This window comes from Acomys russatus, chromosome 30, assembly GCF_903995435.1.
Source record: "Acomys russatus chromosome 30, mAcoRus1.1, whole genome shotgun sequence".
NCBI classification, from domain to species: domain Eukaryota; kingdom Metazoa; phylum Chordata; class Mammalia; order Rodentia; family Muridae; genus Acomys; species Acomys russatus.
In genome coordinates this window covers 17,557,826-17,585,661 of record NC_067166.1, presented here as the reverse complement: position 1 = coordinate 17,585,661, position 27,836 = coordinate 17,557,826, and the positions used below count along the sequence as shown (strand labels likewise).

At 43.8% G+C, this 27,836-nt stretch overlaps 1 protein-coding gene across 2 annotated transcripts in view; it reads left to right on the top strand.

Moving 5' to 3' along the window:
* Positions 1-2,405: 2,405 nt before the first annotated feature.
* Ankdd1b (ankyrin repeat and death domain containing 1B) overlaps positions 2,406-27,836 on the top strand; it is a 58,572-nt gene continuing 33,141 nt past the window's right edge. For both annotated transcript variants that reach the window (XM_051172373.1, XM_051172371.1), the window contains exons 1-5: positions 2,406-2,620; positions 8,072-8,175; positions 10,074-10,172; positions 20,060-20,158; positions 20,269-20,373. In XM_051172373.1, coding sequence (XP_051028330.1) covers positions 2,449-2,620; positions 8,072-8,175; positions 10,074-10,172; positions 20,060-20,158; positions 20,269-20,373 — 579 coding nt within the window. In that variant the 5' untranslated portion in view covers positions 2,406-2,448. The remainder of the gene's footprint in view (positions 2,621-8,071; positions 8,176-10,073; positions 10,173-20,059; positions 20,159-20,268; positions 20,374-27,836) is intronic.

Sequence of the window (27,836 nt, the reverse complement as noted above, 5' to 3'; positions counted from 1 at the left end):
AGAAACCCTGTCTTGACCAAAAACAAAACAAAAAAACAAAAAACAAAAAAACAAACCTCAGGATTGAGCACTGGCAGCAGTAGTTTTCTGGCTGAACTCTGTTCCACTTCTACTTGACAAACAGGTCTTAAGCCTGGTACTGCTGTGAGGACTGGAGATACAGTGAGGGAAATCCTGAGAAACCTCCTGATTTTGTGATGTTTAATGTTAGATATATTTGAAACAGTGGTATATTATATCATACAAGAAAGAGCAACATAAGGAAAATAGAGAGTGAAGGAGAGGAGGTCATGATGTTTTAGAATGGAGTGATCAGAGTGGGTTCTTTTGAGGAAGCGACAGTTCAAGCTTTAATTATATGAAAGGTGAAATCATTAAAGACAAAAATAAAACAAACAAACAAAAAACCAACCAACCAAAAACAAAACAAGATTGAAAATGGGAATGGAGCAAAAAGGGTCCTTGGAGGGAGAACTGGACACTGAATGCCTGCAGCAGGAAATAGCAGAGAAGCAGCAGGAGGGGGAAGAGCTCCACCGGCAAGGTAGTCGGCTCATCAGACCGCGGAGAGGGTCCCTTTGCTATTTGAAAAAGAAAGCATCACACGTTATGCTTTGAAGCTTCCCTTGTGCCCAAGCTCCCAGGAAGATCAAGAGTTAGAGTTGTCCACGTGTGCTGCCTGGGAGGGTCTTTTGTCCTGTGCTAGAGGAGCGCTTAGCCTCATTATGTTTCTAGAAGGGTGTAGAGCGGTGGTTCTCAACCTGTGGGTCTCGACCCCTGGGTGGGTGTCCCATATCAGGTGTTTACATCATGGTTCATAACACTAACAAAGTTACAGTTATAAAGTAGCGAGTAAATTATTTTATGATGGGGGGGAGGGGGCGTCACCACAACATGAAGAACTTCATGTTGCGGCATTAGGAAGGTTGAGAATCACTTCTGTAGACCATAAAATCACGATGCTTTGTAGTTAGAGTTAACAGAATGAGGGAACCCCATGTGAAAGTGATTTGTGTGCCATAACGTATTAGGAGAATGTGGCTCAGAGTTCTGTGTGGTTGGGCTGAGCTCCACTGTTAATATCCCGGCACTGTTTTGCTGTACATTTTCACCTGGAATTTTGGAATTTTATTCATAAACAGGTACATAATAGTTTTGAATCCTGTTTCCCACTTACATATTATACTTTCCCTCTTAATCCTGCCTTATATTTCTGTTCGTATTCATTGTAGTGTACTTGCTATTGTTTTGGTCATAATACCCTACTATAAAGATTAGGGCCATTTACTTTTTTTTTTTTTTTTTTAAGTTCTAGACGGCGCTCTGCATGGGGACATTTTGCCATGTTTGGTTCCCCCCCCTTGATAAAGTGAGAAACACTGATTTGAATGTAATACTTAAAATTTGGTGCACAGTATTTAGAGAAAAAAGCACATTTAAAATGTACATTGATATTATATAATTTTTAAAACATTTACTTTTTTATTATGTAAACAATGTTCTGCCTGCATGTATGCCTGTACTCCAGAGGAGGGCATCAGATCTCATTATAGGTCGTTAGGAGCTACCATGTGGTTGTGGGAATCGAACTCAGGACCTTTGGAAGAGCAATCAGTGCTCTTACCTCTGAGCCATCCCTCCAGCTCGATATTATATAATTTAAAAAAATTTTTTTTTTGCTAGCATGTATGTGTGTGCGCACATAGGTGCGTGCAAATACCACTGAGGTCAGAAGAGGGCTTTCGATGCCCTGAAGCTGGAGTTACGGCTGGGTATGAGCTACCGAGAGCTGATGCTGGCACCCAAATTCTAGTGCTCTACAAGAGTGATAAGTGCTCGTAACCACTAAACCACCTGAAATGCCTCATAGATTCATAATAGAAAATTATAGTCAATTATTACCTCTCTTATTTGAAGTTTATTTGGTGAATTAGGATGTATCGGACTTGTTTCTGTATTATTTTTAACAGAACCAGCCAGGAAAGTTGATTTCATGATTATCAAATGAGAAATTATCTTATTTCTTTTCTTTTCTTTCTTTTTTTTTTTTTTTTTTTGTTTGTTTGTTTTTTTCTTCCCAGCAGGAAATTCTGGAAGACCAGCTAGAGAGTATTTAATACTGAATTTCCAGTAATGAGTACTGACTATAAATCAAATCCAGACTTTTTTTTTAATTATACAAAGAACATAAACAGCATAAACAGCATTTCTGAGGGCTTGTTGATTTCTAGAACTGTTTCCTTTTGTGTAGAGCCAAACCCTAGAACCTGGCGAGCCACGCCTAAAGGCGGACACCTCAGACCAGCCAAAGGCAGGCCAGGCCTGGAGAACCAAGAGCCTGTGCCTAGCCGCCTGCCCTAAAGAGAGCAGGCTCAGCCCTGAGCTCCTGTGGGGTGCCTTTGCACTCCAGCTCCACACCCTAGTGGGGTCTCCACAGCGCTGGTGGCCATGGACCACGAGAGGGGCCAGAACCTCGGGGCCAGGGCGCTGATGCTCCAGGTGGCCAGGGGGCTGAGGACAGACCTGTGGGGCGCAGCCACCGGGCCCTGGAGGAGCCTGGCTAGGATGCCAAAGCCAGAGGTGCTGGACACGGAGGCAGCCGCTGCAGGACAGGAGTGCTGTGAGTCCTGGGTCTAGGTCTCCTGATGGGCAGAGGGTGAGCTCGGGCCAGGAACTAGAGAAGTACCACACCCTGGAAGGGAACAGGAGTCAGCATTCTGCCTTGGCGACCCTCGGCATGTCTGTCCTCGACACTGCCCCCTTGCTGGCTGGTTTTCAACTTTGAAATTCTTCCCACTGAGAGTGGTGATTCACACCCTATATTGTGGATGGGAGGGTCACTTTCTCAAGCTGAGGAGGAGAATGTTTAAAGAAATGAGTAAACCCTTGTCCAAATAAAAGAATTCCCTGTGCTGTTGTCTTAAAGCATGATTTATGGGCAGACTTATTGTGTGACTTTAAATCACTTAATGTTGTTATACTTGCGGTCCTAAATCACGGGAAATCGATCAGCTATGCCTTGGGAATAACAGTATCAACTGAGGCTATACTGAGGAAGTCTTCAGAAGTTGAAAATAAAGGGCTCAAGTCTCTGAAGTGCACACCACGGCCTCAAGGATGAGCTCTTTCCGGAAGCCCCAGCCTTGGCAGATGTACACCATTTCCTTAATATAATGTGCAGTTAGTTAGCTAATCCAGAACTATTTTCTGGGGCCTAATATTTACAAGACATGTTTCAGATATGGGGATGCAGAGAACAAGGCATCCCCTGTCCCCATGGAGCCTGCATCCGGTTGTGGTGGAGGCCAATGGACCACAAACAAGGATGTAAACAGGCGTGTTAATTCAAGGCAAAGGTCTAAGCGCTGTGAAACAAAGTGGCATGGGTGGGACCAGGGCACAGGAGGACTTTAGGTCAGGGTACAGAGCTCTCTTTTGGGGGCCGATACCCTAGGAGAGGGTACAGCCAGCCATGAGAAGTTCAGGTAGAAAGTCTTTACGTTTAAATTAAGGAAGATGCCCAGCTGGTCTGGGGCATGATGAATGAAGCTGAGAGCTACTCAGACTGGAGAGGGTTAGACCTTGGATGGTTAATGTCTGCTAAGTGTTAGAAGCTGGGTGTTAGTTAAAACTAGTGAGCCTTTGAGCAGGTGGGGCTAATGGGAGCTAGCTTTCATGTTCCTGATAGGCAACCCTAAAGAGAATTCCAGAACTGGTCCTACCCTTCTCTTTCTACTACCTTTTCCACATGTATCCACTGTGTTCTGTCATGCTGCCACGGTCCCCCCCCCCAAAAAAATAAAACAGCCATGAAGCCTCGTCATGAAACCTCTGAGGCTCCCTTTTCTCATCCTATGTCTGCTGTCTCAGGCATTTTGCTAACATGGGATAGTAGGTAGAGCAAGTCCGTTCTCTTATGAAAGAAGCATTTAAGAAAGAAACAAACTTGGTATTGTATTTTTTTTTTCTCAAATTTAGGCATTTAATAAGTGTGCATTGGCATCTCATTGCTGGCTGTAATTTGTGTTCCCCTCATGGTAGTGGTAGCATTATTTTATCACTTTGGTTCCTCTCTGTTCTTTTGAAGTCTTTTCTCTGTGTTTAAATTGGGTTTTTGGCCGCTGGGAGCTAAATAGTCTGAATGTATTTCTTCATATGTCAGAAATATTATTTGCAAATATAATAACTTGCTCTTACAGCATGTCTTACTCCTTAATGGTACTTTTTTATTTGTTTGTTTTTGTTTTTGTTTCTCTGTGTAGCCTTGGCTGTCCTGGACTCCCTTTGTAGACCAGGCTGGCCTCGAACTCACAGCGATCCACCTGCCTCTGCCTCCCGAGTGCTGCTGGCATTAAAGGTGTGCACCACCACACCCGGCCCTTAATGGTACTTTTTATAAGAGTGAAAGCTATACATACATATAGTTTGCCAGTTTTTTTCCTTTATGGCCATACTGCTGCTGTTATGCGTAAGAAACCACACACTATGAGGTTTTTTTTTTTTTTTTCCTCATGTGTTTTCTTCTAAAAGTTTATAGTTTTGTGTTTTTCATTTACATTCATGGTCCATTTTGGAGTTCATTTCTGTATAAGATATAAAGTTTAGATCAAGATTCAATATAGTGTCCAAATACTTAAATGTAATTTGTTGAAACGATTATCTACTCTGCTGCCAAAACTTGCAAACTTTTGTCAAAAAATAACTGATAATATTTGTATGTCTTTATTTTTAGACTGTATGTTTAATTCTATTGCTATATGTGTTCTTCTCAATGCTAAATATCCTACTCACATATTACTTTTGCATATTACTGTACAACTATTATTCAATAAAATTAAGTAATGTGACTCTTCCAGCATTACTTCTCTTTTCAAAATTGATTTGTCTCTCAAAATTGTCTTTGCCTTTATATATTTATAATGAACCTGTCAATAGCTACAAGATGTTTGTGTGACATTTCACTAAAATTGCATTAAACCAGTAGACAAACTTTGAGACAATTAACAGCTTACGATGGCCACCTTCCTGCCGCAGGGACTCGATGTTTTGTCGCATGAGTTCTTTCAACAACACTCTTTTATTTTTTTAAGATTTAGTTTATTATTTTATGTGAGTGTGTGTTTTGTCTGGGTGTATGTATGTGCACCATGTATGTGCCTCATGCCCTTGAAGGTCAGAGGAGGGCTTGGGATCCCCTGGGACTGGAGTTACAGATTGTTGCAAGCTGCCATGTTAATGTTGGGATTTGAACCTGGGCCCACTGCAAAAGCAACAAGTGCTCTTAACCACTGAGCCATCTCTCCAGCCCCACTATTTCTTTGGTATAGAGAAACTATATCTGTTTTGTTGCCTTTGTTAAGTATTTTGGTTTCTGGTCAGTTGTAAATCATGTTTTGTAAATTTTAGTTGTGTAAATTTGGTAAATTTTTGTTCTTTGCCAATATGCAGAAATATGAATGACAGTTATGTGTTGATCTTGAATCTAGGAAACTTGCTAAGCTCACGTGTTGGTTCCAGAGCCTCTTTGTCTGTTCCTTGAGATTTTATATGTAAATAACCAAGTAGTCTGCAGCCAGACCACACAGTTTTCCTTCCTATTTATATGTCTTTTCACTTCTTTTACCAATTTATTGTACTTAGCTGTAATCTTCAGCACACTATGTAATCAAAGAGATTAGAGTGGAAATAATTTTATTCTTGATCTTAGGAACCAAAGAGGTCTAGATTTCACAAGTTGAGTGTGATGTTGGTTGTCAGTTTTTTGTAGATGCCCTTTCAAAATGAAATTCTCCTCAATTTCCAGTTAACCAAGAGAGGTAAATTTTCTTTTGGAGAAGAAGGAATAAAGCTGTTTGTTCTTTGTTTTCTTTTTTTTATAAATGTATTTGTGTGTGTGTACGTGTGTGTGCGCGCGCGCGCGTGTGTGTGCGTGTGTGTGTGCGTGTGCGTGTGTGTGTGTATGTGATGTATGATATGAGAGTGGCATTTGCATGCTACAGTGTGCATATGATGATCAGAAAACAGTTTTATGGAGTCAGTTCTCTTCTCCGACCTTTATATCCTTTCAGAGGTTATCGCGCAGGTCACCAGGCTTACATGGCAAGTGCCTTTACCTACCGAGCCATCTCATTGGCCCCTAAAGGAGATTTTTTAATAGACTCTCTTGTTCTCTAAGTACTTGGTAAAGTTCACCAAAACAATGTTTTTGAGCATAAAAATTTCTTTTTTGCAATAGTTTTAGCTATAAATCTAATATCTGTAATAGTCAGGGTTCTCTATGTTAATTATATAATCTTGCATGAATTTTTATGAGTCTATGGTTTTCTAGAAAATATATAACTTTATCTTAGTTGTTAAGTTTATATGGATGGAGTTGTTCACAATATTCCCTTATCTTTTTTTTGTTTGTTTGTTTGTTTTGTTTTGTTTTGCTTTGCTTTTGGAGACAGGGTTTCTCTGTAGCCTTAGCTGTCCTGAACTCACTTTGTAGACCAGGCTAGCCTTGAACTCACTGAGATCTGCCTGCCTCTGCTTCCCAGAGTGCTGGGATTATAGGTGTCCCACCATACCCAGATTCTTTTCTTTTACTTTTTTCCTTCTTTCTTTCCCTCCCTCCTCTTTCTTTCCTTCTTTAATGAGACAGTCCTACTTCTGCCTCCTGAGCCATATCATCTTTTGATGTCTGGTGTGGTCCTTTCATTTGTGATATTGCTCTTCTTATGTCATCTGGATAGGCATTTGTTGGTTCATTGATATTTTCAGATAACCATCTCTTCTTGTTTCCATTGACTTTGGTTTATGGTTTATTATTTTTTTCGTTAGAAATTCTATTGATCATCCCTTTGCCTTGCTCTTTTTCTTCTATCTCCTTACTTGACGTTTCTTTTGTTCTTCTCCTATTTAAAAAAAAATGTTTTTATCTCATGTATTTATTTTATGTGTTTGCCTGCACGTGTACATATGCACGATGTGTGTGCCTGGTGACTGTGGAAAAGAGGGTGTTTAACTCCCTAGACAATTGCAGACAACTGTGAGCCACCATGTGAATCCTGGGAACCAAGCCCAGGTCTTATACAAGAGCAGTCAGTGTTCTAAACTGCTGAGCCATCTCTCCAGCCTTGCTCCTTTCCTTTGTGTTTAGCTCAAAATATCTTGTCAAATGTGTGCTGTTAATTCTTAACCTCAAGTTTGATTTCATGCCCCATGCTTGGGACTGTATCTTGAGAACCCCTTGGCTCCTTTGACACTTCTCTAGACCAGTTAATAAAGCCTGTCCCATGGATATGAGAGAGACAGATTGTGTGTGTGATGTCATGGTCACAGTAGGAGTGGCTCCAATCTTATGCCCTTTCTTATAAATAAGAATAAAACATGCCCCTTCCTCTGGGCCTTTATATAGGTCTTGGCAGTGAGATCATTTTAAGATTTTGTTCCCTGGGCTGGAGAGATGGCTCAGTGGTTAAGAGCACCATCTGCTCTTCCAAAGGACCTGGGCTCAGTTCCCAGCACCTACATGGCAGCTCACAACTGTCTGTAATTCCACCTCCAAGGGATCTGACACTCTTGCCCCCATACCAATGCACATAAAATTAAATTAAATTAATTATTTTTTTTTTAAAAAAAGATTTCGTTCCCACAGGTCTGGTACTGAATCTGAGGTTTGTAGATAGACGTTTTGTCTTTGTAAGATGTGTGTTCCTCCCAGACTCATCTTATACTAACTTGTCACAAAGATGCTCCCCTGGGAGGTCAGTCTGCTGGGGCCCGCTGCCATGCTAAGCTGCTGACAGTCTGTGGGGCTTCGGGGGGCTGTCTTCTTGAACAATGCTTTGTTTGAGGCCAAGGACATTTTGAGGGCTTGAAAACGCTTGAAATGTGAAGAGAAGGTGGAACCACAGTATTCTGGCTTTGTAAAATATTTGAGCACATACACGGTGTCCTCAACCGCAGAGTGGGAAAGTCTCAGAGTTGTCACTCCAACTTTTCAGAGCACAAGGCTGTCATGTGAGATGTGACCAAGAACTATGGCCTCCTTCACTTCCCCGGGTCACGCTCACTTTCTTTCTTTCAGTGCTGCCAATTGAGAGAAGCTTTCAGGCCGCCGCTAAAAGCAATAATTTGGATCTTATGGAGAAGCTGTTTGAAAAGAAGGTTAACATTAACGCTGTGGACAATGTGAGTGTAGAAGTCACAAATAACGGCAAGTGACTACTCCACGTGATAGTTTGGGTACAAAAGTCAACTGAAATAATGGTAATAATTGAAGGGACTAGGCTGGCTGACAGGTCAGGGCTCTAATGTGGGTGTGAAAGCTCAAGGTGGAGTTAGGCAGCAAAGCTGGCACAGAGCGTTTTCACTCAGGGGAGGGAAGTGTTGGGGTTTATGTTCATGCGGGTGAAGTCTATGTGTAGACGGGCAAGTCCACCATTGGGACTGTGGGCCCGGACTTGGTCCTAAATTATATGCTGTGGATCAGTGCTGTCTTGCTATTCTTGGAAGCTGGGACATACTTTCCTGTAACATCTGGGCTCTTTTTCTCTCTGTGATGCCCTCTATGGCTGGGGTTGGAGAGACAGCTCAGCTGTTAAGAGCACTGGCTGCTTTAGCAGAGGACCTAGGTTCAATTCCCACCACCTACATGTCAGCTCACAACCATCTGTAACTCCAATTCTGGGAGATTCAATGCCCTTTTCTAGCTTCTGTGAACATGCATAGAGGCAGAGGCAGGGGCACCTCTGAGTTTGGCCCCAACCTGTCTACATGAGTTCCAGGCCAGGCAGAGTTTTAAAAATTAAAGAGAGAAAGAGAGAGAGAGAGAGAGAGAGAGAGAGAGAGAGAGAGAGAGAGAGAGAGAGAGAGAAGCAAGCATTTGAAAATAATTATTTGCTAAATTACATATATTTATCTTTTAAAATTATTATAAGCATGGAGATTTATTTTTTAGTAAGTAAAGCAGTAACCATTTTTCTAACTAGAAGGAAATACAGTCTCTCATATGCATTTAAAACAGTTTAAAAATTTCTACACAAAGTAGCTGGTTTTTAACCCACAGCCTCCTCACACATGCGAGGCAACCTACCACTGACCCATTTCCCCAGACATTTGCATGTTTGTGTGTGTTCGTGAATATGTGTTCACATCTGCATGTGAGTAAGTGTTCACATGGGTGGGCACATGTATGGAATCCAGACACAAGGATACCCTTGTGTGTCATCCCTCACCCCCGCCGCCGTCTCCCCCCACCCCTACACCCCCACACCCCCACCCCGGTCTCCCTCCCTCTTTTCTTCATTTTACTGAAGGAAGTGCCCAGGGTCTTTAGGACATCTGTACAGAGTCTGTGGGTGGGCTAGGAAGCCCTCCAGCAGGGTTTGGGCCTGAACTTGGTCCTAGATGGCGGCCTGGGGATCAAGGCCAGGGCCTCACACATACCAGGCAAATGACCCACCATCTAGCTAATGCTTTTGTAGTGTTCTTTCTAATGGCAGCTGTTTAATCTTGTTTATAGCAACTTGCTGTTGTGGTTAGCTGCAGGGCTCTTTAAAACCCGGGTTGATACATATTTTTTTTAAATGTATGGTCCTATTACATTCTAATGCAAATAAAGTCTATGGAGGAAGCATAGAGCCCAAGTCTGACACGATAGAATAAACTCTAGGCTGCAGACAGATGTCAAGATGGCTTGCGTATTGTTAAGCACCACCAGTTTGGCAAGCAAGACAATAAAATATTCATTTTAAACCGTTCTTGTGTTTATGTAATTACTTGTGTGAAACAAGAGTGGTCTGTTCATGACCAGGCATCATTTTTTTTTTTAAAGTATAAGATTTCAGTAGCTTGCTTTCCCTCCCCTTCCCCACTCTCTAACTTCCCCCTCTCTTCTCTCTTTCTTTCCCTCTGTCTTCCTTCCCCCTTCTTTCTCTCTCCTTCCTTCCTTTCTTCCTTTCTCCTCATTCCTTCCCTTCTTTCCCTTCCATTCAATAGTTCCTGCCTCACAAATATGTCTGTATATGTAAACAAAACAAAACAAAAAAGAATCAGATAACCAAAGGACGCAAATTCTGTTCCCCCAGATGAGCCGCACAGCCCTGCACTTTGCAGTGGGGAGGAATAATTTATCTGCGGTGGATTTCTTACTGAGTCACAAAGCCAGGGTGGATGTTGCCGACAAGGTAAGCTGGCCTTCAGTGGGTAGACTGACATCAACCGGCAGTGTGCATTAGTGGAAAGGTCGCGAGAGTATGCTCTCTGTGCTTGGTAACTGAATTGTCCACTTGTTACCTTTAAGGCTTAGATTCTTACTTCTTTTCCTGTATTGACCTTATGGCACTAGCTTTCGTTGACAAAGATGGTCCACATTGTGGTTTGATTCACGAAAGATGGAACTAAACAGCTCCATGGACTTTATATCATGACTTTGCCCTGTGCACTCTAATTCTAAATAAAACACATCAAATACATATTCTGTGCCAGGCATGGGTATCGGGATGTCATCCCTAAGACTGCTGTTGAATCCTCCACGGAAGCCACTGCCCAGGGTCCTCTGGCCCTCCCACTGCATCGCCATTTGATGTTTTCCCGAGGAAGAAGAAGCACCATCCCCCTTCTAATCCTATGGAAAAACTACTAGTACAATACCCAATTTAAGTCAGGCATGGTGGAGCACGCCTTTAATCCCAACACTCAGGGAGGCAGAGGCAGGCGGATCTCTGTGAGATTGATGCCAGCCTCTTCTACATAGTGAGTCCCGGGAGAGCAAAGGCTACAAAGAGAAACCCTGTCTCAAAAAACCCAAAACCCCAAAACAAACAAACAAAAAAGAGATTCACATAGAGTGATTAAAGATTATATCCCTCAAAATTATATTAGGAAAGACTTGAGGCAGCTTTGAACCAAACTTTTCTGATTTCAGCAACTGTGCTGTTAGCTACAAACCAGTTTGTCTGTCTTGCCAAGATGGCAAACCTACCCCAAGGGCTCCTGTCCTCACCTCCTCCTTCATCACGGCACAAGGAAGCTGGCCAGAAAGACATTGATCATCTCTGTCGCAGAAGATAGTGACAGCTCTACTCGTTATAAAGCTCTGGGTTCTTAATTAACCACGTAGATCATGGCTCTTTTTTTTTTTTTTTTTTTTTTTGTAATCAGTGTGCACATGTGTTGCATGGCTGCAGGCATGTCTGGGCCACAGCACACCTGTGGTCAGAGGAGCTAGCTCAGTTCTTTCACAGTGGGACCCTACTCCTTGGTTCACAGCTTTATACCATTCAGTGACACTCATTGAGCCCTTTTGTTTTCTCTCTGGACTGGGCTTCCAGGAGGGACGGTTCAGTGCTGTTTTATCTTTACATCTCCCAGGGCCTGGGAGTAAACATTTGGATGGTAAGAGGCGTCAGTTTATGCCTGTTAGTCATTCTCCTGGCTTTGTGGGCAATCGTAGACAAAGTGTGGCTTTGATACCACTGGGAATTTTCTGTGTGTCACCACAGAGGCCAGATCTCTCTGGTCTACTGTCATGGTATTGGTAAGCAAGTGGACTGTTGTGTAACAACCCAGAATCTATTACCACGGACTGCACTCTAACTTCCCGAGTGAAATTAATTGTACCAACAGCCATGTTTTTATTAGGGAGCGGCATGGCTACTGATTGAATGGAAGACTTTGCAACAAACAAAAAAACTTTATTTTGAGACAGGGTCTTATTAAGTGGCTCAGATGGGGCTTGCACTCACTGTGTGATTCCAGGCAAGCCTTGAACTTGATCTCAGTCGTTGAAGCAGCTGGCTTTGCTAGCCGGCCGCTTTGGATCTCAGTTGTTGAAGCAGCTGGCTTTGCTAGCCGGCCGCCAGCTGTGGTCATTAAAGGGCATGTTCTTTAGGTAGGCGAATTCTGGCTTGGTTATTTTTGCATATCAGTTAGCAAGAGTCATAATTACCCAGATATGTTTATATTTTGTCATTGAAAACTTTTTACAGAGCTGGGCGTGGTGGCGCACGCCTTTAATCCCAGCACTCAGGAAGGCAGAGGCAGGCGGATTGCTGTGAGTTTGAGGCCAGCCTGGTCTACAAAGTGAGTCCAGGACAGTCAAGGCTACACAGAGAAACCCTGTCTCAAAAAAAGAGAGAAAGAGAGAAAGAAAAGAAAAAAAGAAAAAGTCTTACAATGTCCTTTTTGTTTTATTTTAATTTAGAGACTAACATACTTTCCGGTTAACTTCCTTCTTAAAGTACAGTACTGATTTTTGATGGGCATACGGATTTATATAACCACCGCTACCTTAAAAGGGTAGGGCAAAGGGCCTTGGAGTACAGTAGTGTGTTTAGGATGCATAAGGCTGTGAGTGCAGTCTCCAGCATGAGAGAGAGAGAGACAGAGACAGAGACAGAGACAGAGACAGAGACAGACAGAGAACCAACAACAAGCAAAAGTGTTGCCTTTGTATTCAAAGCTGTCCCACCCCAGCAACCACTGAGCTCTATGGTTTTGTCTTCTTGAGACTGGCATCTATGTGAAAACATACGACATATCATCTTTGAGGCTGGCTACTGTCACTCGGGGAAGCATTGCAGACACAGCTTTTCTAAATGCTCTGCCTTTTAACTGGGCAGTATTTTTGTGTATGGGTGTAGCCCAGTTTATCTATTTACCATTTGAAGGACTTGAGGATCATTTCCAGTTTGTAATTATAAGTAAAGATTCCGGTGCTGGGGAGATGGCTCAGTGGATAAGATATCTGCTGCATAATCGTGAACACCTCAAGTTGCGTGCCCAGCACCCACACAAGATGCCAGGCGTGGCTGTACACACTTGTAACAGCAGTGTTGGGCACAGGAGTCACAAAGATGGGTGGATCCTGTTGCCTCCCTACTCTCCAGCACAGCCAAAATGGTGAGCTCCACGTCCCTGGGAGAGCCTGTCTAAAAAAATATAATGTTGACTGCTATAAAGGAAAATATCAGCAATCCACCTTGGGCCTCCACATGTATGTGTTTCACACACATACACACATGTCAAGCCACTGTAAATATTCTTGCACATTTCTGCAAGTGTAACTTTTCTTCTCTTTGGCATAATGAGATTGCAGGGTCAACAGTGCATATGTGAGAGCCGATTGTTTCATCTTCATCAGCAATGCAGGAGGCCAGTTTTGCTTTGCACCTTCATGGCCACCTGCTATTGCCTGGTGTTTCCTCCCTCACTTCTAGCCACTCTGCTCAGAATGTAGGCATCTCACCGCCTTGATTCGTGCTCCTCCTCTAACAATGACCTTAGGTAGTTTTTCACCCGTTACCTTTTACGTTTCATCTTTAGTGAAATCTGCTCAGATTTTCTCAGTGCTGGAGACAGGAACCAGGACTTTCTGCTGAGCCCTCCACAGTCAAGCTGCATGCCCAGCCAGATCATTTGAAGATTTCTAAGAACCGATTTTGATTATTCTTTTATTTTCTTTTAAACTATTTTTTGTTGTTGTTGTTTTGTTTTTTGAGACAGGGTTTCTCTGTGTAGCCTTGGCTGTCCTAGACCCACTTCGTAGACCAGGCTAACCTCGAACTCACAGAGATCCACCTGCCTCTGCCTCCCAGTGCTGGAATTAAAGGCATGAGCCACCATGCCTGGCCCTTAAACTATTCTTTAATTGTGAAGTTTTTATAGTTCAGTATGTACTCTGAGAACAGGTCCAATGTGAGGTGTATACTTTGTAGACAGAGCAGATTTTGTTGTTGTTGTTGTTTTTGTTTTGTTTTTGATGAAATAAAATCTTTGGTGTTTACTTTGTTTTAAGACAAATTCTCTTCATATGATGTTGACTGACCTGGAACTCACTATAAAAACCAGATGATCTTCCTGCCTCTCTCTGCTTTGTGAGTGCTGGTATTAAAGGCAGGTGCCACCATGCCTAGCGTAATGTTCCTATTTTTATAAATGAGTCCTGATACTAGAATTATGTATGTGCAGGGGTGATTTGCCTAACCATGGCAATTTTTTCATATTTTTCTTCTAAACGTTTTATAGCCTTATGTTTCCATTTAGTTTGGGTGTTGCTATGGTTTCAGCATGTCCCCTGTGGTTCATGGAATGGATATAATGCCTGGAGCCACGGCACTGATTAGATCTTTAGGAGATGACTAGCTCACTGTGGCCTCATGGATAGATTAGTGCTCTTTTCTCAAGGGAGGGTCCCTGAGGAGCCGCCACGGTGTGTTACAATTAGGACAGTGGTCCATCTTGAGTTGACTTTAGAGCAGAAATGGGTTGAGATGGATGGTGGGTCCTTTGCACCAGGTTTTTATAATGTCACTCCAGTTTCCAAAAGTTTTGCAGTGCTGTTTAGATCCGTCCCCAGAGCCAGTCTGAGCCCGGGCAATAGTCTTCACCAGAGTTCAGTTCCCCAAACTGTTGTCACAATGTTAAGAGTCAGCCCACGTACAGAGCAGGGCACAGTCCAGGAGTGTTCACAAATGCTTCTTGTTGTCCACAATTCTGTGTCCTTCTACACACACACCGTGTCCCAGATCCCCCAAGATGCGGAGGACAAAGAGAGTGACTCGGCAAGGATTCTGCCACCTTCTCTTTTTCAGAGGCTTCCTTCTGTCCTTTTTGGTCTTATGTCCTGGTGTAGAGTTGGAACTACCTTGAGTCTTCAAGAAAAGCACAGGGAAGCCCCTCAGCATCGTTAGCACTCAGTTCGGGTTGACCTCCCCCAATTCTGCCTGTTACCATTCACTTTGCAGAGTCCTGGCTGGCTTTTTTTTTTTTTAAGATTTATTTATTATGTATACAGTATGCATCAGATCACATTACAGATGGCCGTGAGCCACCACGTGGTTGCTGGGAACCGAATTCAGGACCTCCGGAAGAGCAGTCAGTGCTCCCAACCACTGAGCCATCTCTCCAGGCCCCTGGCTGGCTTTTATCCAGAGAGCTTAGTTACTTTTCGTGGGAGAGACAGAGTGGAAGACACCTGCTCCATCTTAGCTGAACCTATACTCTGCAGAGCAGGGCTACATGGTGAGGCCCTGTCTATAAACAAACAAACAAACAAACAAATAAATAACAAACCTAAGGTGGAAAGCAAATGAGGAAGACACCTGACATTGACTTCTGGTCTCTACATGCCACACCTGCAGATATCAACACACACAACACAAACAAACAAACATCCAAATCCATGATTCAAAACCACCGTAGCTGATTGTACTTGATATAACGGCATGAGGCACAGTCCTGCTGTGGAACTCATAAACGAAGGTAAACACTGGGATTGACTAGGACCCCTCAAAGGTCAGATGCAAGGCTCAGCCACTAAGGACGAAGAGGGGTGGCGCCCATGAGCTTTGAGATAAGCTAACTGAAAGGAGGCTCTCAATTCAGGATGGACAAAACTCCCAGGTACGACGCTCAGAAGATAAAGGCAGACATTTGCCTTGAGTGGGCTTCTCTGGAGGGTCCTGGGGGATATTATCACCTCACCTATCACCAGACCAGTCACTGGGACAGCACACCAGTGACTTTCCAGCATTTTAGACTTTGAAAAGCATGTGACTTGAATGTCACCGATGTCATGGGCTTGAGCTTGCCAACTCCGCAGCAGAAGGCTTTGTGATGAGGAGGGTCCGCCGGGGCGATTTCTGTCAGCACACAGCAAGTGATTCTCTGTCTCAAAGGAACAAGAGTTCCAGTAGGAATTTGTGGCTTCAGAAACTCAAGTTGTCTGCCGCTCAGATTCCCAGCGTTGAGGTTTTTACAATCAGAGCTAGGAGTTTTCTAAGATCGTTTGCTTCAAAACTGGGACGGATCTCTTAGGGAAAAGTGAGGCCTATCACTGTGTGATTGGTCACCTGTCCCAAACGGGACCATGTGTGACGCTGACTGCCGAATGTGGAGCAGCGATTAGTAGGGGATCCTGAACGAAGAGGTAAAATTGTGGTTTTAACACACTGAACTGAATCTCAAGCACTCGTGACAGATCACGGTTCGCTGTAAAAGGAGTGCAGAGATTGCCAAGTCTTTCCTATACTGGAATTTCGAATATAAAGCACACTGAGTCTCTGAGTGACTGCTGAGCTACAAGTTGGATAGACCATGCGCTTTTAGAGCAGGGTTTCTCAGCAGACAGAAGTGCTTGCTGACACATTGGCAATTGGGACCGTACATCCTTCTTGTTGGGGTTCAACAGCATGCCTGGCCTCTGCCCTTCTTCGGTGCCAATATTACCTCTGAGTTGTGACTATCAAAAATATCCCAAGACACTTCTAGATGCCCCCTGGAAGCAAATTCCCCTAGTCAAGAGGCATGCATTTAAGATTACCCAGTAGCAAACTGGGACTTGCTCCTTCACTCTCTTTAGAATACAAGGGCAGATAAACATGGTATCTGGAGTAGCCAAAGAAACACCCAGAGCCTTACCCACACCACAGATAGGAGAAGGCTACAGACCCTTGTAGGCTCAATTTTGTTAACCAATATATTTTTATTATGAACTTATTAACCGAGAGTACATCCCTTATAACCTGACTAACCGAAACAATAGGAAAAGAGGATTAAAGAATACAATAACAAAACCGTAAGAATTTCAGTTCTGAGGAACAATTCTCCTGGCATTATCAGCAGGATTTCTTCTGCTGGAACCTGAAGTAAGTGGAACCCAGAACCTCAGGAGGAGCCCAGAGCCCCGAAGCCTTCCCTCGAGCGGTTCTCTCTAAGAGCCTCTCGAAGTGGAGCGATGAACAGCCAAAACTATTCCAAATCCGAGATCCTATGAGCATATACAGGGGGAGGAGGTCCCCCTCAGTCACAGTCATAGGGGAGGGGAGTAAGGGGAAAATGGGAGGGAGGGAGGAATGGGAGGATACTAAGGGTAGGATAACAATTGAGATGTAATATGAATAAATTAATATAATATATTCTTAAAAACCTATCCCAAGTCTCCTAAGGCCCCCACCTCCAGTTTGGGGCTCATTTATATATCTCCTCCCAGAGTCTGTTCATGGGATCTTTTCAGCTGGCAACAATCAAGCTCCCGCACGGTGGTTTGTCTTCTAGTGGATTAAAATCACCTGTTCTCTCACACGATCCCACTTGGGATCATAACAAAAACAGGTTTATCCTTCAGACCCTGATTTTTTGGTTATTTATTCAGAGATGTGCATCTAACAAGCCCGTGTCCTGGATCAAAACCATCATCATCATCATCACCTGAGGCATAGATGATGCAGTGGGAAGGCCGGGCAGAAGCTATGGCTTCCTTTTTTTTTTTTTTTTTTTTTTGACAGGGATAAAGGAAACAGAAAAGGTAAGTGTGACCCTAAAGATAAGGATTTGAGAGGCGGAGACAGGAATGCCGGTGAGCTTGAGGCCAGTCTGCTCTTCATAGTAAGACTTGTGTCTTAAAAAACAAACAAAACAAAACAAACAAAAACAAGGCAAAGCAACCCCAAAAATTATCTGGAACAAGAAGCTGCAGCTGGGCGTTAACTATGCTGAGCAATATTAGGGCCCCTGGCAGTGGAGGAAGTGAGCAGTCTGAGCCAGTTCTGACTACTCTGAAAGAGCAAGCTCAGGGCTCCTGCTCTCCACAGCTTCTCCGTGAGCTCTGCAGCTTTGCACCTAGAGCACTTTCCTCTAGGCTCCTGACGTCACCTTCTTGAAACAGCCGGTGTTACCTGTTGGCTGTTTCCTTCCTTCCTTGTTTCTCTCTGCTGGTGCAGCATATGATTTAACAACTCAGCATAAACCTTCCCATGGGTCAGGAAGCTGTGAATCTCTCAGTCTAACTATTTTATGCATGCACGCATGTACACAGACATCTGTGGGAGGTTTTGGATAGCTTCTGTGGGAATGGAATCCTTTAGAAACTTGTCTTTTCTGCTTTCTTTTCTGGGTATACCCTTCTTCCTTCCAGTGGCTTCACTGAGCTGCCTGAGAAGTGTATGTTTACTTCCACACTCTCATATCACCCTATCTGCATCAAAATATCTCGATTAGTATTTCTGTGTACCATCCTACAGATGTCTACCTAGAGACAGATGTGTGTGTGTGTGTGTGTGTGTGTGTGTGTGTGTGGTGTGTGTGGTGTGTGTGTGGTGTGTGTGTGGGTGTGTGTGGTGTGTGTGTGGTGTGTGTGTGGTGTGTGTGTGTGGTGTGTGTGTATGGTGTGTGTGTGTGTGGTGTGTGTGGTGTGGGTGTGTGGTGTGTGTGTGTGTGTGTGTGTGGTGTGTGTGTGGTGTGTGTGGTGTGTGTGTGTGTGTGTGTGGTGTGTGTGTGTGGTGTGTGTGGTGTGGGTGTGTGGTGTGTGTGTGTGTGTGTGTGTTTTTTTTGTCTGCTTTATCTTTTATAAAAATGAAATTAAGTTCTTCTAAAGGTCCTGAGTTCAGTTCCAAGCAACCACATGATGGCTCATAACCATCTATAATGAGATCTGGTACCCTCTTCTGACATGCAAACATACATGCAGGCAGAATACTGTATAAATAATAAATCTTTTTGTAAAAACGAAATTAAGGTGAGGCACAGTGGCACACACCTATAATTCTAGCACTTCAGGAGGCAGAGGCAGGAGGATCTCTGTGAGTTAAAGGCCAGCATGGTCTATAAAATGAGCCCAGAACAGCCAAGGCTATACAGAGAAACCCTGTCTTGAAAAACCAAAAAAGAAAACTAAATTAAGGCCAGGAAGATGGCTCAGTCAAGTCTGAGAACCTGAGTTTAACCACTGGGTCCCATAGCAGAGCCTCAGATATTATCCTCTGACCTCTACAAATGTGTCACAGCATCCACACTTGCATACACACACACACACACACACACACACATAATGCATGTACACATGCACCTCAACAGTGGTAATAAATTAAATCAAGTGGAATTCTACATTGTGTCTTGTTTTCCCTATTTAGCAAAGTTCATGAAAGTGTTTTCAAGGTTTAACTCATTACTTATGATGATATGGCGTGATATAATTATTTCACAATTTATGAAACAATTTATGACCATGGATACAGAGTTTCCAGTTCTCATTGATACAATTAACACCCGTGTGTGTGTGTGTGTGTGTGTGTGTGTGTGTGTGTGTGTGTGAGAGAGAGAGAGAGAGAGAGAGAGAGAGAGAGAGAGAGGCACAGTTTGGGCCCCAGGGGTGGGTGATTTTTTTTTTAAAGTGTGGAGAATTTTTTTTTTTAAATTGTAGATGTAAGAGGAAAAGCAGGCAGAGGGAAGAGTCTAGGCTGAACATAGTGGGCAGACTGACCTGGACCATGAGAGGAGAGATGGGGTGGGGAGAGAAAGCAAGAAAGGCACCATGAACCAAGAAAGGGGGCCTGGGCCAAGAGACCAAGAAGGTATTTTGATTTTAAATAAAACTGCCAGTTAGTTTACAGAGTAAAATTTTGTATTTTTTTCCTAATATCCTAGGAGACCATTCTTACCTGCGCTCCTTTCTATGGTTTGTCTTTTGTTGTTGTTGATGCTTTGTAAGAGCACTTTACATATTAGAGATCCATTTCTTTAGCTAATGGGAAGGGTTTTGAAAGTGTCATTTGTTTGATTGGTTTACTTATATTCTATTTTTTTCCTTTTTTAACTCTAAATCAAGAGAGTGCCTGTTATAGTTTAGATCTTTCTACTATAGTTATTATTCTTGTGCTTGGGATGTTACATGTATTTATGATTTTTTAGTAGACTGCAGTGCAGCATTTCAGTTTATTTCCTCCAGATGGAGACCCACTTGTTTCTTTTCAATTTTATTAATTTATTCAGATTACAACTCAATTGTTATCCCATCACTTATTTTGTTTGTTTGTTTTTTGAGAGAGGGGCTCTCTGTGTTAGCCTTGGCTGTCCTGGACTCACTTTGTAGACCAGGCTGGTCTCGAACTCACAGCAATCCACCTGCCTCTGCCTCCCGAGTGCTGGGATTAAAAAGGAGTGCGCCACCACGCCCGGCATTACTTATTCTTAATTTCTCAATAATCTAGTATCATCTAGGTTTTCATTTGGCTGAGACAGAATTGGTGGTTCCTTGCATAATGGGCTCTCTCTCTCTCCTCTCTTCTCGGGGAAGCACGGCTTGACGGTAATTCACCTTGCAGCCTGGTCTGGTAGCTTCGAGATCATGCTCATGCTAGTAAAAGCTGGAGCAGACCAGAGAGCCAAAAGCCAGGTAGGTATGGAGGTCCCATGGGAGCCTGAGCGCTCACCTCACCGGTGACAGGGTGGGAGGTTCTGGGGTTCTGAGGTAAGTACTTACCCCTTCCCCCCAATCCTCCCTAGGAAGGCATGAATGCTCTACACTTCGCAGCTCAGAACAACAGCCTGCACATTGTGGATTACCTCATTCAAGACTTGCACCTGCAGGACCTGAACCAGCCCAATGAGGTGTGTCAGCTCGCTCCTTATCGGTTCTGCTGCTTCTTGGTCAGGGTGGGGCTGCTGGAGCAGCAAGCACACACAGGCATGGCCCTATAGCCAGCTCCGAGTTCCTTTGATAGCCCAGGAGCAAGGAGGGAAGTGTTGCTGTTGGCAAGGGCCCGGGCTTCTGCACATGGGGGAAACCGGAAGCACAGAGAAAGCAGCCAGACTCCTCCTTCTCTTTACATTTCCTTATCCCCACCAGGCTGCTACCTACCTCCATTAATATTCCAAATGTGTGCTCAAGCCTTACCCTATGGTGCCTGGCCTTTTTAGAATATACTCGACCCAAAGTTTTGCAGAAATCAACCATGGTCTATAATGCTGTTACTGTCTTTGTCTAGGGGCTTTTTTTTTTTTTTTTTTTGCACTTTTTTTGCACTTTTTTTTGGTAAGAGATTAGTAAGAGCAACTCTACGTTCTGATTGCATCTTAATCTGCTGGGCACAGAGGAAAGCAACTTGTGTGTATTCCTTCAGGGACAGGCTAGGGCCTGGGACCTGTTTCATCACAGTGGACTCTTGGATCTTTTGTGGGGACAGTGGTGTGTGGGAAAGGAGTAGGCAGGCTGATGGGTTTAGAGGCAGAAGCAGGGTTAATGACAATCACCTCCTCCTTTCCTTCTGTTTTTTTGCTTATTTGTTTTTGAGATGGCAGCTTGCTATGTAGCCCAGGATGCCCCTGAGCCTGTAATCCTTCTGCCTCAGTCTCCAGGGTGTTGGGGTTAGGCAGATAACCACCACACCCAGCATCCCCCTCCTTCCTGAGTTTGTTTCTTTTTGTCTTCTTCTTCTTCTTCTTCTTCTTCTTCTTCTTCTTCTTCTTCTTCTTCTTCTTCTTCTTCTTCTTCTTTTTAAATCATGTCTGTCATAGTGTGTGGTACCCTTGTTCCTCCTCCCCTGGAATGGAGCTTGCTAAAGGCTGGAGGAGGAGACAGAGCCGCTGTTCACTGGGTAGAGAGGTTCAGTTCTGAAAGATGCATGGCAGTGCTGCTTACGTAATGGTATAAGGGCACCTAGTCCAGGGCTCGTGAGAAGATGCCGTGGGTAAAGAGGCACTTGCCACCAAGCCACATACCTTGAATTTGGCCCTGGGAACTCACGTGGTAGAAGCAGAGAACCAAATCCCATAAATCCTCTGGCCTGCACCCATGCCCCCGATTGGACTGTGCAAAAATAGTGAATATGTGCTTACTGATGATCAGACTGGTAAATGTTGTTTTTGTTTTGTTTTGTTTTGTTTTGTTTTTTGAGACAGGGTCTTTCTGTGTAGCCTTGGCTGCCCTGGACTCACTTTGTAGACCAGGCTGGCCTCGAACTCACAGTGATCCGCCTGCCTCTGCCTCCCAAGTGCTGGGATTAAAGGCGTGCGCCGCCGCCGCCGCCGCCGCCGCCGCCGCCGCCGCCGCCCAGCCAGACTGGTAAATGTTATGTTATGAGTATTTTACCATGATTTTAAAAGGTAGAAAAAGAAGCCTGTTTGGAGCTGGGATTAGGAAGTGATGGCTAATGACTCATCATTTGTAGAAAGGTATGGTGGATTTCGCAAGAGCCAGTGTGCAGGAGGAATCCCTCTCTCTCAGCGTGTTACCCTCCTGCCTGGCCTCTTCTCATCAGAAAGTGCTTGGTCCTGTAACAAGGTCAATGAAATTCTTTGGTTTCGAGGGAATTCTAGACTCTGGCAAGAGGAGCTTTCCCAGGAAGTGGCCTTTAAGATGAAATGAATTTAACTAGGCCTTAGAGAGTTTCGATGGATGTCCATCCAATCACTGCAATGTTAGCAGAGGAGGGGAGATCAGAGCCAGGACTTTGGGGCTAAGTAGTCTCAATGCTTTGAATCTGTAGGCCAGCCTCTCCATCTGTGATCAAAACTAAAGAAGTGACAATGTTGGGAGAGGGGGAGACAGAAGGAGAGCTGCACAGGTCACTTGCGTGTTGGCTGGAAATGTGCACATTTGGCTGTTCTTCTGTGTCGTGTGCATGTTGGGAACACCTACCGGCCTGACAGGCTCTGAGCTGGAAGTCTTTGTAAGTCAAAAGTGGCTTCTTTGTGGGGAGGGTTGATAGTCAAGAGTGGAAGGAGGATTGAAAAGACATCTGTTTTCTTATTCAGGCAACCCTTAGCATCCACAGGGGACTCGTTCCAGGCCTCCTCTTGGATGGTAAAATAGGCAGAAGACCAAATCCTTATATAAAATGGTGGAGCACTTTTATATAACCTACACACAGCCTCCTGTGCCCTTTAAAGCAGCTCTCAATTGCCGTTGATACCTGCTCCAAAGATAATGTTGTGTAATTTATTAAAGCACGTGGCTAGGTGAATGACAAAGAAAACGCCTACATGTTCAGTAAATAACAGGAGTTTGTTTCCCCACCCCTCCCTGATCATTTTGGATTGTGAATAGTTTCATTCATCGATGGATACATGGGCCAAATGTACTGAGGTGGCAGTTAGCCAAAGCTATCAGCTGTACCTTAATAAAAAGAATTCACCCAGGGGGTCGTGCCCTGCCCCCACCCCTTGCAGCTGAGCTGCTCCTGCAGCTCTGAACACTCAGAGGCATGGTTCTGGTCCTGCTTTCCTCTGGGTTTCCCCTTTATGCTGGATTCTGCTTCCCATAAAGGGAGATGCTCTGGGACATGGATGTACACAAAAAGACACCAGGGAGCCGTGTCCCAGCTAACTATTCCGGAGGTGAAGAATGGGTCTGTCTGGTGGGACTTTGGGTGGCTGGTTTTGACATTTTGGTTGCACTTGGTGACTTACTGAATTTGAGCCATCAAATAATTTATAATGGACTGTTTCAATTCCTCAGACTTGTTTACATGTCCCCCCCAAAAATTCAAATGCATCAAGTTAAAACATAGCTGGTTAAAAACACGAGCTAACAAAGGAGAGCCTAAAGGAACCAGAGCCCTGGATGCGCTTTATTCTAGTTAAACGAAGGTGCAGGATCCTGGGCCAGAAGGCATGGTGATCTGCTCCAGGCGTGAAGCCCAGAGCTTGGACACTCTCGGAGGACTTGGCTGGGAAGTTTTCCTGCCTTCCAAATATAGGGAATCCCTCGAGACTGTACTGGATAGAAGCCTACTTGAACATAATTCAAATAGGTTGGGTTGTTTCTTTGAAAAATGAAATGGCATGATAAGAAACTTTATTTTTAAAAAAATACATATGGTTTTGAAATTCCTATTGCTATTTTTTTTTTTTTTTTTTTGCCTAATCACATGTACCAAGGCGAGAAAGAAGATTTACATCTTATTATTTACATTGTATTATCAGTTCATCTTTAAGGTACTTTTGGAGTATTTAAGAAGATAAAGATTATGTTGAACATCGTCTTTTGTGTAACATGGGATTTACTCCCCCCCCCCCCCCCCCCCCGCTCCCCAGTCCTCCTTGGTAACATCTACAAAGGGCATCCAAAGTTCGAAGACTTAGCTCTTCTGTTGGAAAGCAAGACACTTCATCAGTGTTAGCTCAGTCTCTCCTGGAACCTCTCATGATGTAAGCTTTCTTTGGGTGTGGGTCCTCTGAAACTTTGTTTAGCTGTATGAAAAGGCAAAGCTTTGCAGCAAGCCAGGGTCAAAAGAGTCGGGCTATTTAAAAAAAGAAAGAAAAAAAAAAAAGGAGCCGGGCGTGGTGGCGCATGCCTTTAATCCCAGCACTCAGGAGGCAGAGGCAGGTGGATCGCTGTGAGTTCGAGGCCAGCCTGGTCTACAAAGTGAGTCCAGGATGGCCAAGGCTACACAGAGAAACCCTGTCTCGAAAAAGAAAACAAAACAAAAACAAACAAACAAACAAACAAACAAAAAAAGACCAGGGCCAGTAATTCTTCTAGAGAAGTGTTTGCCCTTCCTATGGTTGCAAGGCGATTAGCTGCTTCAGGCTCCAACAGGAGTTAAATCCCCAGAGTCACGTGTTAATGACCTTAAACCAACTGTGGTGTTAGTAGGCAGGGCTTCTGGGAAATGATCAGGATTAGATGCTGCCATCAGAGTGGAAGCTCAGCCATTGAAACCTGGTTTTATAATGAGAGAGAGACACACACAATCCCTTTATCTCTTGCTTTCTGCCTCTTGCAGTGTCTCAGGAATTCATAAGCAAGAAGGCCTTTCCCAGATGTGGGCCTAGACCTCGCCCTTCTAGAACCATGAGTCAAAATAAACTTCTTTAACTGCCTACAGTGGCCCTACCTTTGGTATCGTAGTAATGAAAAAAGAACCCAGGTTGATATTTTTTTTCCATATACTATACACATACATTGAAACGATAGTCCTTAAACTGCTAAATATATATTAGAATTCTTCCTGTTACAAGTAACAAAAAGTCCTCTTAATCTGGGCTCAGAAATAAAGACAATTTGCTAACTTATACACGAGGTCCTTGGAGGTGTGACTTGCCAACTTTTATTTCTTCCTGCAGCTGCTAGCTGCCATGCCGCCTCTTCTGGTCCTCCCTATGTCCTTGGTATGGTTCACAGCTTGCAGATAATACCCTTGTGGATTCTGACCCAAAGACAAAAAAAAGCCCTTTCCTATCAAAGCTTTTGTACTAGTGCCACGAGCAATTCTGTTTGGTCCTCTTTGAATCATATGCTTAATTCTAAACCAGTCGCCACCACCAAAGCAAGTTACCTGAGCACTGTACACAACAGGGGACAATCAGGAAAGGCCTAGCAGATGGCAGCACTGTATGCAGTAAATGGCATAATATGAAAAGGCATGACCACCAGCAAGCTATGGTCCCTACATCTAAGTAGACTGGTAGCAAATGTGGCCTATGATGATGTTATGGCCCTGACACCCAAGATCTCCTCGAGCAGTGGCTCTCAGCCTCCCTAATGCTGTGACCCTGTAATACAGCTCCTCATGTTGTGGTGACCCCAACCATGAAGTTATTTTCAATGCTACTTTATAACTGTAATTTTTCTACTGTTCTGAATTGTATTATAATGTAAAAAATTTTTTTGGACATAGAGGTTTGCCAAAGAGGTCACAACTCACAAGTTGAGAACCACCACTTTAAAGAAATCCTTGGCCTGGGGATAAAGTTCTTTTTGGTAGACTTGTCTAACACGCACAAAGCCCTGGGTCAGGTTCCAGCACTAGAAAAATAAAGTCCACCAACCAATCTTCCTTGGCAACTTGATTTGATTGCGAAACACTTAGGCGATTGGGCAGGCTCACATCTTCTCCTGCCTGAGAAAGCCTTTCCAGGTATGGTTAGATTGCAAAGGCGCCAGCTTAGTAGATTCACCTGTTGGTGGTGGGTGCAGGGTTTGAGTAGACTGTTGGGAGAGGGTGGAACTGTGTGAAGTGGGAACTAGCAAGGGGAAGTGCCTTTGGAAGGTATGTCTCGGTCCTGGCTCCTTCCTGCCTTTTGTTTGTTTCTCTTTGCTTCCTGGATGCCATAGGCGACTTGTCTGTGCCCCTTCCTTCATGATGTTTCAGACTAAAGGCCACAGAGCCAACCAACAGTGGACTGAAACTTCTGCACCCATGGACCCAAATAACCCTTTTTTTTTCCCTTAAAAGTTTTGTCAAATATTTATCTATATATATATATACATATATATGCATGTATATGTGTGTGTATATATATATATACATATATATATATATATATATATATTTTTTTTTTTTTTTTTTTTTTTTTTACAGAGGGAATTTATCATCCCATGCAGGTACAAGTGGCTTTAGTTGTGTCAGAACTCTAGAGTTCAAATATTACCATCAACACTCTTTATCTCTTTCTACGTTTCAGTTCTATTTTCTACTATTCTGTCCTCGTTCTTAGTCACAGTCTACTTACCAAGTGGCAAAGAGGGCTAATGTCATCATCTAAGACATCATCTAATGTCTTAGAAAAAAAAATCCCATGGCTGACTCTTACTGGCCTGGTGTGATGTGTGAACAGCTCAATCAAGTAGTTCTTGGTGGAGGTCTTAGAGTTTTAAGAGCAGGATCAAAATGGGCTAAGGGAAGTCAGGTAATAGGTGTTTTTATCTCCCGATACAGTGCATTAGCCGCCGCCTTAGGCAGCTTTGTGTCTCCTCTTGGCCACATACAATCACACTAAGTAGTGTGTAAGTTGTGCATGATATATATAACCTGAATGACGTAGGATATATGGCTTTTGTGGTGGTTTGAATTAGAACAGCCCCCAAAAGGCAGCATTAGAAGGCGTGGCCTTGTTGGAGTGGGCGTGGCCTTGTTGGAGTGGGCGTGGCCTTGTTGGAGTGGGTGTGGCCTTGTTGGAGTAGGTAGTGTGTGACCAGGGGTAGGCTTTGGGGTTTCAAATGCTCAAACCAGGTCCAGTGTCTGGCTCTTCCTGCTGCCTGCCTATCCGGATGTAGAACTCTCTGATCGTCTCCAGCACTGTGTCTACCTTTGTCCTGCCATGTGTCCCCTCCATGATGGTAATGGACTAAACCGGCTGCAGTTAAATTCTTTCTTTTATAAGAGTTGGCATGGTCATGATGTCTTTTTGCAGTGATAAAACAGCAGCGACACTTTTCATCCAGGATTTATACGCTCCTCGCGTTTGTTCCCACAATGACACATACCCAAGAGAACAGTTTAGAAGGAGAGAAAAATTTTATCATAGCTCACGATTTCAGAGATTGTATTTATCACGTTGGGAAATGCATGGCTTCACCATAGTAGCCAGGACTCTGATCTGAGCACAGTAGGACAGAGGCAGCAGTGGACAGGCCCCATGGACAGGTCCTCAGTGACTGAATCCTTCCACCAGGCCTATCTTCCACAGTTCTGTCCCCTCCAATAATCTATTCAAAATCCAAGTCCATCAGTGGGTCAAACCATTCATTAGGTCAAAGCCCTCAGTCTCAAATCCTGCCTGGAAATGCCGTCGCAGACACTCCTGGTGACGCGCTTTCCCAGCGCCATCTCACAGTCGGACCAAGTTGATAAATAACATTCACCAGCTCAAGTTGTTCACGTGACTCTTCATCTGTTGCTGCCATTTGTGGATACTGTTTTTAAGTCACTGACAGTCACTATCAGTGTGTCATTTTCAAATGGATTAGGCTTTGTCCGTCAGCCATAACACAGCCTATGAGCAGGAAACTGTGGCTCCAACGCAACCCATTCCTTCCCTTTACCCTTCGGTGATTTCCTGAGAATAAGGAAGGCTGTCATCTCTTCAAGCTTTGAAGGGCTGGAGATGTCGCTCTCATTGACAATCTGTGTGGCCAACGAACAATTGGATCATGTGAACGTTTTGGTGCTAGTTTGTTTCTCCAGGTTCTGACATTCATGGACCCAGATCTCCACAGGGCTGTTCTCAGCAGATGTCTTTCATTTTGTTTTAGGCTCTGGACTATTTTAGGCTGTTTCTCTTCCTTTTTCCTCCCTTAGGAGCAAACAGTGGCCACAATCTTTTTTGTTAAACACCATTTAGTTAAC